Raw genomic sequence first — 16,832 nt, 5'->3', positions numbered from 1 at the left:
AGAGAAAGACAGATACCATATGTTTTCACTCTTATGTGGATCCTGAGAAACTTAACAAAAGACTATGGGGGAGGGGAAGGAAAAAAAAAAAGTTAGACAGGGAGAGCCAAACCGTAAGAGACTCTTAAAAACTGAGAATAAACTGAGGGTTGATGGGGTTGGGAGGGAGGGAAGGGAGGGTGGGTGATGGACGTTGAGGAGGGGACCTGTTGGGATGAGCACTGGGTGTTGTATGGAAACCAATTTGACAATAACTTTCATTTAAAAAAAAAAAAAAGGATAGTGCCTCAAGTCCTCACTTTTTTTGTCCACTTCAATTAATCATTGGTATCCCTCCAATCCAAACTCCAGCCTGGCAGTATCTTCTGCTTCAAGATTTTGGTAAGAACCTCAGCAAGGCCCTTGACCACTCTCTGGAAAAAACCAAAGTACTCAACGTAGCCTATGCCACACCACTGCCCACCACCTCTCTTAGTCTGCAGAAGAATCACAGATGTACCAAACTGTGGCATCTTTGTGTTTCTGCTATGTATCTTTCCCAGTGGCTACTTCTTAAGATTCTCTCAGAAAGTTAATAAAGACAGGAGATTTTTTTCATTGTTTCTGAAAGCAAAGCTTATCTTCAACAAAAGCCATCTGAGTTTCTCTGTGCATTAAAAACAAAACAAACCTTCACATCTAGAATTTTAAGCTAATGGAAGCATTTTTTTGTTTCCTTGATTTATCATAACTCTAATCAGTCATGCTTATAGCACTTAGCATTAGAAAGAAATGAGTAGCTACTTTTCTTGATCCTTGTTAGGTTCATTTTACTTGCCAAACAACCTTTAACTTTATGTCCCACATTTGAAGGGATTATGGCAAAACTTTAAAAAAAAATCAATTTGATGATTGAGTAGCAACTTTGTATGCCAGCATACCTCTTTACCAATACTAATATTGGTTTTAAGATAACAATTGTTTAAAATGTGAATTATGGAAAACAAAGAGTTAATAACAGTAAGTCTACCATAGAAAAGTCAACCAGACTACAGTACATGTAAACATGCACGGAAGAGAATCGAGGGAGATATACCAAACAACGTTCATAGTGCTTATCTTGCTCTTGGTGGTAGAAAGGAGGACTGCAATTTTGTTCTTTTTGCTCATCTGTATTTTCTAAATTTTCTGTAGTTAACATAATTTTTAAAGTTATTAAAATGTGAAAAGTAAATATGAGAGCTAAGTGTCAGATCTTGTAAATACAAGAACTTATAAAAGGGTGGGGATTAAGTGATACTATGTATCTATAACATATTAATATGAACACCATATTGTTCACAGTAAATACTCAAGTTAACTACTACTAAAATAGTTTAAAAGTCTATATAAGTGGTAAATTTTATGCTTTGCACATTTTATGACAGTAAAAACGTGTAAGAACAATACAGACTCACTCTATATTAATAATTTAGGAAAAAATGGATTTAAATTTGGTTGGTTATCTAAGTCTCCACCCTAAGCGTACTGGCTTCAAATAGAACAAAGTATTTTCTTTAAACATAGAAATTACTTGTAAAGAACTTTCTTCAAATTCACATTCAACATCATGATCAAGAAGACCTTATGACACCTTCTCCCAGACACTGTCACTTTCAGAAGTCACTTCAACGCCATCATGGCGAGGGGAAACTGAGGCCCTGAGTGACAAAGCGACTGTCCAGACTCTCTGGTTTTAAGCCAATGAGTCGCAGAAACAAAACTGGAGGCTTCTTTTTCTTCAGCAAAAACCTACTGACAAGCTTTCACTGATCATTCACAAGAGTGGGATACAGAACTGTATCATACAATAGATTTATTCAAACTTTGATTAAAATGACAATGGAGCATTCACTGTATCTGTGTAAAAAGGATATTTTTTAAAAAATTTGAGTTAATAAAGCAAAATATTTTAAACATGTGGTACAATCTAACTACATAAAAATGTAAAATTTTTAGACATTAATATCCCCAAACCAACATAAAATATGAAAATAGGATTGGGGTGGGAGGGATGCCTATAGCAAATGGTATTCAAAGAGCTTTTCATTTAAAAAGCTTTTGCAGGGGTGCCTGGGTGGCTCAGTCGGTTGGACGTCCGACTTCGGCTCAGGTCATGATCTTGCGGTCCGTGAGTTTGAGCCCCGCGTCGGGCTCTGTGCTGACAGCTCAGAGCCTGGAGCCTGTTTCGGATTCTGTGTCTCCCTCTCTCTCTGACCCTCCCCTGTTCAAGCTCTGTCTCTCTCTGTCTCAAAAATAAATAAACGTTTAAAAAAATGTTTAAAAAAAAAATAAAAAGCTTTTGCAAACCTCTAATAATAAGAACATTAAACAGCGAGTGATAAAGGGTATGAACAGTTCACAAAACTGGAAATATAGTTGGCAAAGAAACTTATGAAAACATATTCAACAAAAGCTTGGAATTATTTATATATATATATTATACATATATATATTTTATATTTATATATATATTATACATATACATATTTTATATATATATATACAAAATAAATTTTTTTTTCAACGTTTATTTATTTTTGGGACAGAGACAGAGCATGAACGGGGGAGGGGCAGAGAGAGAGGGAGACACAGAATCGGAAACAGGCTCCAGGCTCTGAGCCATCAGCCCAGAGCCCGACGTGGGGCTCGAACTCACGGACCGCGAGATCGTGACCTGGCTGAAGTCGGATGCTTAACCGACTGCGCCACCCAGGCACCCCTATATATATATAAAATAAATACGGATCTACCTATCTATCCAACTACCAATAGCACCTGTTACCACGTAGCGGGAAATGGAGGCAAATGAGTACATAGATGGACTGAGAAACAGAGCATATAACACGTGGAGAACGGAGGTCACAAAACTGAGGTCTGGCTGGTCAGAAATGAGAGACAGCTGAATCATGGGGAATGTTTAGAGGAGGTAAACCAAAAAAGCAAAAATGAAAACAAATAGTTTCAACTTCTGAGTGAGACTGAGTTTTAGTTTTAAGTTCCACTGTCACTTTAAGAAAAGTTTTCAACTTCAGCCACATTTGATTTCCTTATCTCTAAGCTGAGGTGAACTGTTCCTTTTCTTTGAAGAGCACATGGAGTTGTTGTATATGATTGTTACATGAAGGAAGCCAAAGGATGACAAAATATTATTTCTCCTAATTAGGGGATACAAAATAACATTTCTCGTTTTACCACAGACACCTCGCTATGTAAGTAAACCCTGCAGCTGGGAGTAAGTGCTATGCTCAGAAACCTGTAACAGTGGCCTTTCCAGGGACAGGGTTCAACCAGAAGCCCTGATTAGTAACTAGTGTGTGTGAAGCCCTGATTAGTAGACAAACATTTATTCCATGGTATAAATACCCCAAACCCAGGCCAATTTCAAGCAACCAGCATGACTTCACGGATCAGGGGGTGGGGAGGAGATGCATATACTATAGCATACCACCGTGTAGCATTCATACCGTGTGGGGACCACAGGCATAACCTCGGGAGAATAGAGAATAATAGTAAAATGTGGTCATGCATTAGGAAATGATGAGTTTTGAGGGTTCTTACCTTCATTAAAAAAAAATATTTATTTTTGAGAGAGAGAACGAGAGAGAGACGGAGAATGAGCAGGGAAGGGGCAGACAGAGACACAGACAGACAGACCCACACACACACACACACACACAAACTGAAGCAGGCTCCGGGCTCTGAGCTGTCAGCACAGAGCCTGACATGGGGCTTGAACTCACAAACCGTGAGATCACGACCTGAGCAGAAGCCAGAGGCTTAACCAAATGAGCCACTCAGGAGCCCCTTCATTTTTTAAAATGTTTCTTTATTTTTGAGAGAGAGAGAGAGAACGTGCAGGGGAGAGGCAGGGAGACAGGGAGACAGGGAGACAGAGAATCCCAAGCAGGCTCTGTGCTGTTAGCACAGAGCCTGACTTGGGGCTCAAGCTCACAAACTGTGAGATCATGACCTGAGCTGAAACTGAGAGGCAGATGCTCAACTGAGGCCACCCAGGAGGCCCTTCATTTTTTAAAATGTTTATTTTTGAGAGAGAAAGAGAGGGGGAGGGAGGGGAGAGAGAGAGAGAGAGAGAGAGAGAGAAAGAGAGAGAGAGAGAGAGAGTGTGTGTGTGTGTGTGTGTGTGTGTGTGTGTGTGCAGGGGAGAGGCAGAGACGGAGGGAGACAGAGAATCCCAAGCAGGCTCTGTGCTAACAGCACAGAGCCTGACTCGGGGCTCAAGCTCACAAACCATGAGATCATGACCTGAGCTGAAACTGAGAGTCAGACGCTCAACTGAGGCCACCCAGGTGCCCCTCTTATCTTCATTTTTAATATAATTTCAGGTTTTTAATGGTGGTTGTGTCTAACAACTGGCTTGAAAACTCCTGGGAATCTAATACTGCTTTTGCAGATTAAGAGCTTCAACACTGTAACAGCACTAGACCGAGTATGGTGCTGGTGAAGCCGGCCTTGCTTAGGCTCTTCGTCTTCCCCTGTTGTCTCCCTCTCTAGGACAACCCCAGCTAGGTGGTAGCCCAAACTACCTGCAGAACAAGCCACCAAATCCAGCAGCTGTAACCTCGCCAGCAGAAGAGGGTGGGTCCCACCACCAGGAGGAGGGCCTGGGGCAGGACCCACACTTCAGACCATCTCCAGTGGCCTCCGCCCAATCACTGCTGTTTCAGTCAACTACTGATTACAGTGCTTTTGCTTTCACATCCTTTCCTGATGTGTTTCCATCACGGACTCAACAACCTTCATGTCAACAACTGGCCTTAAAACATCTGTTGGCAAAGCGGCACTTCTGGAGAAGTACTTAGATGAAGCACCTGTCCCGTTTCCCAGCATAGCCACGCTCTGTCCTATGGGGGACAAGCATACAACGGGGTCCAGGGCCCTAAGCACTCCAGTAAACTGGTCTGAGCATGGCTTAAAGGCAGAAATGCAGGCGAGGAATGCTGCCTTTGAGTGCAAAGAACCAAACTGTAGTTGTAAGGAACACCCACGCTGTCTATATCCACGGCCAAACCGCTGACAGGCAGGAAGTTTGGAAGGAAGTTGGCACAGTTGAGAAGGGATAGCAAGTGTGCTGTAGGACAGTATTTCTCACCATCAGTTCGTGGGTCACCTCCATCAAAACCACAGTGACTGCTGGCTGAATGAAAATCTCTGGAGTTGACCCTCAGGAATCTAAATGCACACACCCCACCCCTGATGATTACTGTTCATGGTCAAGTTGGAGAACCTCTGGTAGAGTAGAAAGAACAAGAGCGTCGGAGACAAGATGACCACAGTTCAGATCCCAGCGGCTCTCCAACTAATGAACTGGGTCAAGTTCCCCAGGTTATGTGACACCCCGAGCTCCCACTCCCTATTAATTAGGATTGTTGTAAAGATTGATGGGCCCAGTTCAGGTAAACGCACAGTACCCTACAGCCCACAAGAAGTAAGTGTTCAACCAACGTCAGTCCACCGTCTATGTCTCCCAGTGGTAACCCTCATGTCTCTGGACAGAGGGAAGCCTGCCGTCAACACCACCAGGCGGAGAGACAGATTCGAGTGACAGGGGTTTCCCATCTCCTTCTTTCTTGAGCCTGGCAGTCACTGTACCTCACACTCATGAGAGGCGGACACGCCAGGCTGGGAACTGGGTGATGCCAGCCTGTCGAAGATGCAGCAAAGGTACTGCTTGGAATAAATAGCATCTGGATCACAGGATGTGAATTTGCTCCAGAGGGCTAACGACAGGCACGCCCTGGAGCTGTTCTGATGCCTAGAAGCCTTAGAACATGGGTGTCCCAAGGACTATCCTTTGTATGTGACACCCAAGCACCTGGGGGTTCCACTGAGGAGGCTACTGGGTCACCTTGGGTCTTCTTCACAAAGGGCCTGTGTTCGACAATGGACATGGCTTTCCGTCCCTTCTTGACACTACACTTGGCTTTGTTCCTTGGAGTTGCCCATCCTTGGGTCTGAGTGCCCTTTGATATCATGGCCCTTGGCTTCTGGTCTTGTGTTCCTGTTGCCTCTGGACACCTCACTGTGGTGCACAGCCTGTAACCTGCAGAGTGGTGAGAAATCCCTAGCCTTCCCTTTGCCACAGAGGGAACTGTGTGTGGTCCCAAAAAGTGTGTGTTTGCCTTCTTTGGCTCCAATTTTTAAAAGTGGGTGTAGTGTTTTGCCCTTAACAAGCTGAGGTCTATAAAATACGTCTAACATCTAAGTGTTCCGTGCTGCAGAAAATATACCTATTAGTTTGGGAGGCCTTTGTATAGCATTAGCACAATACCTACGGAATATTTTAATTAACACTTTGCTCAAGATAGAATTTCAGGCAGACATATATATGTGGGGTCCAATGAACAGTCCTCATATTGAATGAGTTTAACTTCTAATCTGGGGGAGACAAGGCCTGCAGAAGGTGGGCACAGGGTTCAGGCATGTCCCGTGTGCCATGCAGGTATCCCGTGCATGAAGAGGGGCCTTCCTGGGAGAGGGGTCTGAGTGAGCCCCAGCTCAGGTTGCAAGGGGCTGCTGGGGACAGAGGAAAAAGCACTCGAGCAGCATGTTTTCTCTCTAGACTGAGGGCACGAGGCAAATTGCATCAATTCTCAGAGGCCCAATTTATTTTCTCATTTGTCCAGGGGAGACAATACCACCTGACCCTCCAATTTCAGAGCTGTTTTGAGTTTAAAAGAAAGCCAATACATATGGAGCGCCAATAAAAAATAAACAACGCTCTATAAATATAGAGGTATCAGCTAAGCTGCGTTTCCCTTCACACTGACAGGTACGACAGAGACACTGAATGTCCGCCTACACCCCACCTGGGAGCAGGAGGGTTCCTTGCTGAGGGTCCCTTTCTGGGACACGTTCACAGCTTTCTTTCTCATGCTGCTGAAAGTTGTCTGGCATTCAGAAGGGAACAAGGGAAGTTTTGTGAATTTGGACATGAGAAGCCTTCCGTTTGGCCCCAAATGCTGGCAGCCCTCTTAAAAAGTAAAAACATTAAAAACCAGATGATCTCATAGGTCTTTTCTACCCCTGAAACAGATGGTGTGATTCACATACGTTTGACATAAATGTACCAGGTTGTGATGATTTGCCTCATTATGCTCAGCTGAAGAGTGGATTAACGGGCAATAATTTGCTGAGAATGTAAAGCATGACCTCCAATTAAAACAGAAGGTGGGAGTGGGTTGTCTCATGGTTAAAGCAATGAACTATGACTCAAGGCTCTGAGTTTCTAATCACAGATCTGTAACCCTGTATGTGACAATAGGAGGCTTGCTGTGAGACCTTCAAGACTACCCTTAATATGTATGTGCTGGTCACCCATCCTTAAAAGCATTGTCATAAGTCCTCTCTCTGAGAACAGTGTGGGTGGTAATTAATAGTTAATAACACTAAAGAGAGAGGCATCAGTAAGGATGCTAAATCCAAATGTCTATGATACCTTAGCGAGTATTCAGGCTATTACCTAGAGATGCTAGAAATATGCAAGTTCCACAGTTTCCAGAAGGTCTCTCTGTTGCTTTCCCCCTTCAAGTCAACCATCTACCCCATCCAGCACTGCACAACAGACTTTCTGCCATACATGACGGAAATATTTTGTTTACTCTGTTCAGCAGCAGCTACCACTTGCAGATACTGAGCACTTGAAATATGCCGGGTGAGGCTGAGGAACTACATTTTACATTTACTTTAATTTTAATTAGTTGAAATGTATATGTAAATAGCCAGATCTGGCTAATAGCAACCATACTGTACCATACTGCTTTAGGTAATTCAAACCTCCTCAAAGCATCTGCATGAAGGTGCGGCTGAAAAGGTAGTAGAAATTAACTAATTAGTCTTTATTCTCAAAACAGGTGTTTTTTCCTTTTTTTTCTCCCCCCAAGTTGGTGGGAGAGTGGCTGCAACCAGAGTCTGAAGTGCAAGATTACCAAAACCAAACCAATAATAGTCTCCCCACATGTCTGTACCATTTCCCTCTCTTTTCACAGGCATTAAAATGATAAGACATCTCAACTCATTAACAAAAAACTAAGCTAGACTGCTTTCTTCTAAAGCAAAACTTTCCGACACAAACATGGGAAAATAACTAGTAAGAGGAGGTTCAAGAGAAACAGAAGGCTCACTCTGTACTATTTTCGGATCACCTGCGAGGAGACCTCCAGAAGCACCGGCAGGCACTCTGCCACGGATTATTCTTTGTCAAGAGCTACTCATGATCCCCAGCTCTGCTCACCTCTGTTGTTCGAACTCCGCTCCCCTCCCCTCCCTGGCGACACATGGCCACGATACCCCATGAGTGAAAATCACGTGCTGTCTCCCACTCCCTCCAGACGTAGCATGTCTTTTCTTTTCCACTTCTTTCATATAAATTCTGTGGCAGGAAACCGTGCATGCATACTATGCAAAACTTTGAGATCTTACTTACCCACCTTCCCCCTGCAATCCCATGGCCAAAGAGGAGTTTGAACAGTGGCTGTTCTCCCTAATCCATCCTTACCCTTGAAATAAACTTTCTCAAAACTCCACCTGTATAAAGAATGTATTCTTCCTACATGCCTTAGATTATTTCCCTGCCTTGTGTATCTATCTTTTTTCCCTTGAAAGGTGCATTTCTCAGGTATTCTAAGCTCTGATACTGGAACAGGGGTCTGGTCACAGTAATTCTCCTTGGGCACTGCCTAGCCTGTGTCTGTTGCCATTAGGGGCTTAATCAATGCTTCCTCAGAGTGGATAAGACTCTTGGACTCTATGGGATTTTTAAAGGTTTTGGGTTTTAAGGTACTTTTTTCAGTTCAACATATTCCAGAAAACAATACATCTTTTGCCCCTGTAGGATTTGTTGAGGGGAGTGGATTAGGCTTGGTTCTTTTGGGGAAGGACTTCAGAACTGGTCATCTATTTCTCAGGTAGATGTCATGATTATTGGAAGGTTAGGAAAACAGCTTTGACCTCAGCCAGCAGTTGCCTGATTGGCACAAGAGGAAGAAAGTTACTGATAAATACATTCCCGGTCCCCATTTTCTCAAAAGTGAAATGGAAAAAGAATAAACATCCTTATTCCTGAAACAGCAACAGTGCCCTGCAAAAAGACTGGTATGTAGGACTACCAAGACTGCGTGAGGAACTTTGCAGCTCATTCCAGTTGGGAGCCAGTTGAAAGTAAGACCCAGGAAGAACAATGGCTCCTCACAGCCACCTGCCCACTAGTCTCCTGACTTCTAGGTTCACCTCCTTGCCCATGTATTTTCTAAGATTATTTTAAAACAGACAATCATTCATTCCACTCCCCGTGTCATTCTCAACTGAAAAATTAGAGTATAAATACATACAAATTTAATTAAAATTTGAGGCTCACCTAGTAATAATAAAAGTGCTGCCTCTTTTCCAAGTTAAAAAGCCTACAACAATAATGTAGTGTTCTCAAAGTGAGTACGTGGGTCAGCTACATCAGCATCACCTGGGAACTTGTTAGAAATGTAAATCCTTGCGCCCCACCCCAGGTCCACCAGAGGACCCAGCAATCTGTGTTCATAAAAAAGATAACCTCCGTGTGATTCTGCACCAACATGTGAGAACTGCTGCTTTAAACCAATGTGGAAATCATCAGAACTACTCAATTTTGTACTTGAAGTGTACTAAACAAGTATCCCTAAGATGTCAAATCTTTCCCGATTCCATAAATAAGGTCGGGCCCAACGGTAAACATGTCCAGCCAAGAATCCCTAGTTCTGAATTCTAACTGATTTGCGTGTTGTGCTGCCTGGGATCGGGTCGAGCCTCCCCTACATCCCCCAGGAGGCTCCACGAGGGTCTGAGATGGGCAGGCACTTCTGAGCTGAGCCACCTGTGCTCATCTGCTTCCTGGTGGGAGACGCAGGGGTTCAAAGGGGGCACAGAGGGGGGAACAGTGATGCTGGAAATCTATGAATTTTCCATCGATTTTAATAATTCCTTTTTTGAGGGGAACCAATATATAGTATTTTTCAATCACTATTTCACAAATCACAATCCAAAAAAAGACAGTGCTTATAAGATTTTTTTAAAAAAATGGGCATCTTTGCAGATAACCGCTCATGAGCTGCATGAAACCGTGCACCCTTCAGGCTGAGAATGGTGATGACAGAGGGCAGCATTCTAGAGAATTCACGGTCCATGTGTGTGTCTGCTTACCCCCTGCCCAGATCCCTGACCCCCAATCACAAATACTTCCTAACCAGTATCTTCCAGTCACAGACATTCTGGCTTTAAATCCTGTCCTTTCCTAGTCCCTCACAACTACCCTCCAATTGTAAGGGGGATTATTACACTCTATCATCCACATGATCCAAAGGCTTTCAAATTTCTGTTTGATAACAGTGTTTGCTCACGTAACCTTGTCTTTGTGTGCCACGAATACAAGGGCAGAAGAATGTCAAAGCACCAGAGGCACAGTAGCATTTTATGAGATTTCTCATCACAGGAACAACCTCCATCCTAAGAGAAATGGAAATGCAAACTCTCCTCCGTAACTTTTCTCACTTGAAATCACGCCTCTCATCACGACCTATTACACCCACACAGTCATGTGCCATAGGCACTGCACACGGTCTCCAACATTTCAAAGGCTCAAAAGATATTTTTAAAGCCAAAATACAATCTAGGTTGCTATTCCACAAAGCAACTTTTTAAGGAAGAACAAAGTAATAGATTTTTATGCATGTGGGTAGTTAGTGAACTCACCAAAAGATTGAATGCAGCTGTCGATGAGATCGTCCAGGCTGGCTCCTTTGGCTAAATGTCCCAGAGACACCATCATGCGGAACTGGGTGATCTGGGCCAGGCTGGGATGAGAAGGGAAGGGGCTGCTGGCTGACTTCGCCTCTAGTTTTGCTTTAGTGGCAGCTCTGCAGCCATGAGAAGGTTTCCTGGGGAAAGAGGGGAGGCAGTGAGTGCAAGCCAAGCAGCCAGGGGACAGACAGACTGGCAGCTCCAAGCTCTGAAGGCAGATTGGGCAGGAAAGGAGTAGAGATAAGACAATTAATCCTGAGAGTTGGGCTGATAGAAGACATACCCCTCCCACTTGGCAAATGCACCAAACGGACTGGTTGGCTGTTAAAGAGACATCTCCCAAGCAAATAATAAGGTGAGATTTCAGGGCTGCAACAAGGGCTCTTCAGTCTGGGATTAGAACTGCTTTGGCGTGCTGGCTCTGGCTCCTGAACCAGAGAGGCAGAGGCCAGGCCATGTAGGTAGTCCTTAGCTCCTACCAATATTTTAGCTGGAAGTCCACTGACTTGGGTCTGAAGCATTTTTTCATTTGGTCTCATCTTCAACTAAATTCATTCATCTTGAGCAGTACCAGAGATGCTGCAGAAGGTCAGGTGGCCTCAAAAACACCTCTGAACTTTAGGGGAGAAGTCAAAGACTAAAGACCCATGTGCAAGGGAGAGGATTTACAGTGGAGGTGTTCAGATTTTCAGCTAATCTTGCCTTTCTCACAAATCTTGAAGATTCTGTTTTCCATTGTTGATAATACTGGCAATCATTATATGTCAGTTTTTACCACTAAATATTATTCTATCAAGTCCTTAATTGGGGAATACTGATTTAAAAAAAAAAAAAAAGCAGAGCTTATGTGAGCTTTATTTCAGAACTGAATGTAAAAGGAGTCTGGATCTGGAAATGGCTTAGGAATCCAACAGGTCACCTATGTTCTCTCTCACTTAGCTTTTGTCTTTGGTCATGACCTCATCAGTACAGGTCAAGTTGTTTGCAAAATGATGAAGTATTTTACTTTCTTTCCTATTTAAACACACAGATGCATATCTATAATCTTTTCAGGTTTAATAGTGATGGGTGTCGTTGCTGGTTAACTTCTTTGAACATATCATTAATTCTGTGGCTTTGGTTATTTCAGAGTTTACGACCGAAGAGCAGACAAAAAAAATTTGTACCTCAGATCCATAACTTTAGCTACTCACTATGTATTTTGCTAAACACGTAAGGGCATTAGTTAATAAGTACTTATTCTGTTAGTAAGACACTGTGATAGGCCAGAGGGGAAGGGGACTGGAGTGAGACAGTCCATGTGAGGTACTCTGTAAACTGTAAGACATACTCCTTACATTAGTTATTGCTGCTGTTGTAGAAGGGTAAACTAGACGTTCCTTAATTCAAAAATCTAGTTGGAGAACCAGACCTACACCATGAAAAGACAGCTCTATAAATCTTAAGTGTCCTGTGGGTGTCAAGCGTAAGAAGCGTGATGTTCTCAGAAGAGAGAGAACCAGTTCCAGGTGGAGTGTTGGGGGAAGCTGCTCCAGTAAGATATAATCTCATCCCCCAGAAGGGGCTGAAATGCTTTGATCAAAATGAAATGCTGGGGGCACACATGGATTCTCTACTAAAAGAGAGTGTACTGAACTATGGGCCACCCGGTACGCAGCCAGACTAGTGGAGGGAAGACCATGCCCTCTGATCTGTTTCAAACTAGCTCCGTGGCGCTGGTCCGGCAGGGACCACTGGACTCTGCTTTTGGCCTGGGGTGGGCCCAGTGAAATTGCATCAACAACTGGCTACCCAGAATCTACTAACCCAAGGAAGTGATTTCTGAAAGATCAAGTTGGTGTTACAGGACTTAAGTTTCTGACCATGACTGATTTTTATCCAGGCCCTGTGATAACCCCAGGATCAGATCAGTATCTGAAATCAAGAGAAAGTAATAATGACCATAATGAACTTAGCACCTATGATATCACATGCACTGTACTGGGAGGTTTAAATGATTTTTAAAGCCTATACCCCAGAAAGAGATCACCTCCATTACATGAAGTTGAAACTGAATCTAAAAGCTGCTAAATGACATAGCCACGGCTGTACAGCTCATATGTGCTAGATCTGAGATTTGTACCTGATGCCTCTCTGGCTTTATTTGATAAGTATTTACTGTGCTTGGGACCATACAACTTTCACTACATTAGAATTAGAAGGAGACTGCCACAGAGAGGCTGAAAAGTTTAAGACTCAAAAATCATCCAAAAGCATAGCTGATAACATAAAGTCTCCACCTCATACCCTCCTGTGGGCCCCTGGAACAGTCTTCAGAGCTGGGCAGGCTCTTGATGGTCACGTTCCAAACTTTCATATACATATGTGGAGGTCCAGGCTCAGAAAGGCAATGCCACTGGAGCAGAGGCTGGTAGAAGCCGGCCCTCCTGCACCCCACGCTTTGTTCGCCGGCTAGGCTCCCTTCCCCTCCTCTAAGTACAGACAACTCTCTAAACCTGGTGCTCGTTGTCCAGTGTTGGAAACACCTCTGCCTCCGTTGCTGCCTTTCCACCACGAAGACCCCCACCAAGGCAAAGGCGGGAAAAAAGATGAAAACGAAGTCCTTCTCAAGAGACGTCTTTTTCTCTTAGGCCTTCCAAAGACAGGCGGCCACTGGACTCAACCACAGGCCACAGGCCCTATCTCCATATACAGCTCTTTCCCCTGGGGCTGGGAGGTGTTAATCTCTGTCTCTCAACTGTGGGATCCAGGAAACATTCCATTTTCTCTCTCGATTGGTGGCATCGACCACTGAGGATTCTGAAAAGTGCGCTGGCTCTAATTCTGGTAATGCTCCCTAATGTCAGCCGTAGGGGAAACCACTTTGGCTCACAAGGTGATTCTTAGAGGCAGATGCTTTTATCAGAACTAAGAGGGAACTAAGGGTAGATCCACACAGAAAGAAAAAGAGTGTGAAGGGAGTATTTAGGGTAGGGGGAAGGGAAAGTGAGAAATGTAATCTGGGAGAATGGAGGCCAAAGAGACGCACAGTTTGGGCCCAAGACACCAGGGAGAAGTGATGCTACTAAAAACCACACTGCATCCCGAGAGGTCTGGGAAGATAGGGTTATCTGCGCCATAAAGTAGGAAACTCGGCTCTTTGGCTGCTCAGTCTCTTGACTGCTGCTTCCTGACAAACCTTCAAACCACTCGGTCTTCTGGTGAAAGGTCTACAGATAAGGATGTACAAAATGTTTCATTATAGGTAGATCAAAGAGTATTTAAAAATCATAGAAAGAATACTCTAAGTCTCCAAAGGCATATTTTTAAAGGACTGGAGCCAAATGTTCCCATGTAAATTAAAACATAAAATAAAAAAATAAGGCCAGAGAGAAACACATTAACTTGAAGGGGTTTTCTGAGAACTATGAGTGGCCAAGGCTGCATGGAATTTGCCTCAGGAAGCAAGGAGGCGGTGGAAACTCTGACCTGGCTCAGGTGAAATCCTCTCCAGCACAGGTGCCTCAGCAGAGGGCACACACTTTCAGGTTGAACTTTTTAGGAAAACTAGCCAAGAAGAGTGAGTTAAGCGATGACACGGAGGAATGAGAACACAGACTTCCACAACTTTCTCTGCAGAAGATGGCTTTGGTTGGCTTCTGGTTAGGATTCTTTCCAGTCCTGTCCTCTCCCTCAGCCCTCTAATGTATACTCAATTTAACTTACAGACACCCCTCCCCTCAATCTAGGGAAGGTGCAGGGCTGCACCCTGGGGCAAACACCGTCAGGGTGCCCGAGTGCAGAAAGGGCCAAGAACCTTCGGCTCCAAAAAGTCCAGCAGAGCAAAGCTTCCTGCCTCTCGCGGGCATGTCTGTGCGGGCCGGTCACACTAGAGTCCACGTGGAGGAAGTTGGGAAGAGCGCACTGGCGTGCTGTGCCCAGGCCCTCCCTGCTCTAAGGGGGCACACTCAAAGTTGCCTGCCACCCCCCCACCCCACCCCCCAGGCCTCTTTCCCCTGCCAAAAGACTTTGCACTACCACACTAACTTCATCTTCGAGACGCTCCTAACACATCTCTCTAGAATCGCAGTGGGGGTGGAGGGGCGCATAGTTTCCACCCAGAAGGCTGTATGTTTCAGGGACCGCCACTCGCTCCCTGCAAACGGCCGCTGGCCTTTCCGGGCCCTGCCCCGGATCCGCAGGGCAGGGAGAGGCCGGCAGGTGGCGCTGCCGGAGCCCCGGGACCGCCGCAGGTGCGGGTGGTACGGAAAGTCCGCGAGTGGGAGAGACCCAGGTGCCGGACGCCGGGGAGCCGGGACCGGGTGGGGAGGGCCGTCGGTGCAACTCCGGAGCTCGTGGCGCGCACGACCCAGCTCCCCGCCCCTCTTGCCCGGCCGCCCGCTTCCCCGGGCTTGAGCCGAGACCCTGGCCTGCCGCCGCCCGGACCCCGGGTCAGCAACTTCCCGTAGAAGGAGGCACCCACGTCGCCCGCCCCACTCACCTCCTCCCCCCGCCCCCTGAGAGGGCTCGCGGGGTCGCCCGCCCCAAGGAAGGAAGTCGGCGCCGCCGAGGCCCCGGGCCCCTACTCACCTCGGAGCCTCTCTCGCCTTGCCCAGGGTGCCCATGGCCGCGGCCGGCGCTCCCGCGGCCGCCTCACCTAGCGCGGCGGGACGGGCTCGACGGGGCGCGGCGCATCGCCACCGCCGCCGCCGCCTGCCGGGCCCCTCCGCCCCCGGCCGCCCACACGCCGCTCTCGCAGCCGGCGAGCCCGCCCGAGGCGCACCCGCAGGCACAAAGTTTCTGTGAGCGCGCCCTCTCGCCCTCACGCGCGCGCGCACTCTCTCGCCCGCACCAACCACCTGACACGCGCTGATGCTATCGGTGTAGGAAATGTGTGGCGCTGTCGGGCTGCTCTCCGAAACCCGCCCCCATCCAGCGCGAGCGCCCCGCGGCGCCGCCCGCCGCTCCCGGCCCCCGGGTCAAGTCTGAAGGGGAGCCGAGGGCTGGGGAAGCTCCGGGGGCACCGCGGGGGAGGTGCGAGCCCGGCGGCGCGCTGGGGCCCCCGCCCCCGCATTCCAGTCCGGCCTCGCGGAGGACCCCGGGGCCCTTCGCAGGCCCCCTTGTACGTGTCAGAGGGCAGCCGGGGCGGGGTAAGGAGCTAACGCTCAGGTGTGGATCTGCCTTAGCCCGCGCCTCCCGGGCCTTCTTGGTAGCAATTTGCGGGACTTTGGCCGGAGATTGGCGCCTTGCACTCCCGCGGGAGGCGGCGGGAGCGGAGGTGCGCTCCAGAAATGTGATCCGTATTTGGCGGGAGACGGCTGGCCGCCTGGCGACTGTGGGTGTGGGAGATGCGGGGAGTGTGTGTGTGGGGGGGAGAGAACTTTCTTACAGCGGACCGAGCCAGGAATGGCGACCTAGCTCTGCTTGTCCAAAAGATAGTGATGGTAACAGTAGCTAACTGATGGAATGCGTTGTGCTAAAGTGCTTTCTATACGTTGCCTCGTTTAAGCCATCCCCCCAAATCCCAAGAAGTCACTGTTTTCGAGATGAGAGGACATGGAGAATAAGATGCCTCCCACCACACGACTGGTTAACAGCAGAGAGAACTGTGACCTGGGCTGAGATCTGTCTCACTCCCTGTAATCGCTGCTGGGCTGTCCTAATAACACACCCATTATCATCGTTACATGCCTTAACTCCGGCCACAATAATAGGTTTCTTCCCAGCCATAATGTTCTGGACCTTAAAGTCTCCCTCTGTGATGTCATTTCTATGTTTCTTCATGTTTATATGCCAAAAGAAAAGCTTACAAAGGCACATAACCTACAGAAAGAAGTGAGTGAAACGAAAAGTGAAAAATAAGGCATATAAAATGGAGCCAGAAGTGAAAGTCGTGTTTTTGTTTTTTTGTTTTTTTAACGCACCACATAGATCCCTATGCACTTGGTTACAACTGGGACCAAAATTTGTCTCCCAGATTTCTAGTAGTCATGTTCAAAAGGGAGCTTGGTCTAGAATAAAATTTCTGTCACGTGCAAGACAAAAAA

At 46.3% G+C, this 16,832-nt stretch overlaps 1 protein-coding gene across 1 annotated transcript in view; it reads right to left on the bottom strand.

Annotated features, from left to right (window-relative positions):
• The window catches only part of RASGRP1 (RAS guanyl releasing protein 1), an 80,149-nt gene extending 64,563 nt beyond the window's left edge, over positions 1 to 15,586 (bottom strand). The window contains exons 1-2 of the mRNA XM_047862147.1: positions 15,376 to 15,586; positions 10,759 to 10,943 (exon numbers count right to left, since the gene is read on the bottom strand). Of these exons, the coding sequence (XP_047718103.1) occupies positions 10,759 to 10,943; positions 15,376 to 15,410 (220 nt within the window). The 5' untranslated portion in view covers positions 15,411 to 15,586. The remainder of the gene's footprint in view (positions 1 to 10,758; positions 10,944 to 15,375) is intronic.
• Between the last annotated feature and the right edge of the window lie 1,246 nt (positions 15,587 to 16,832).

This window comes from Prionailurus viverrinus, chromosome B3 (assembly GCF_022837055.1).
Source record: "Prionailurus viverrinus isolate Anna chromosome B3, UM_Priviv_1.0, whole genome shotgun sequence".
In the NCBI taxonomy this organism is placed as follows: Eukaryota; Metazoa; Chordata; class Mammalia; order Carnivora; family Felidae; genus Prionailurus; species Prionailurus viverrinus.
The sequence above is the reverse complement of the archived record's forward strand: the minus strand, read 5'-3'. Positions and strand labels throughout refer to the sequence as shown.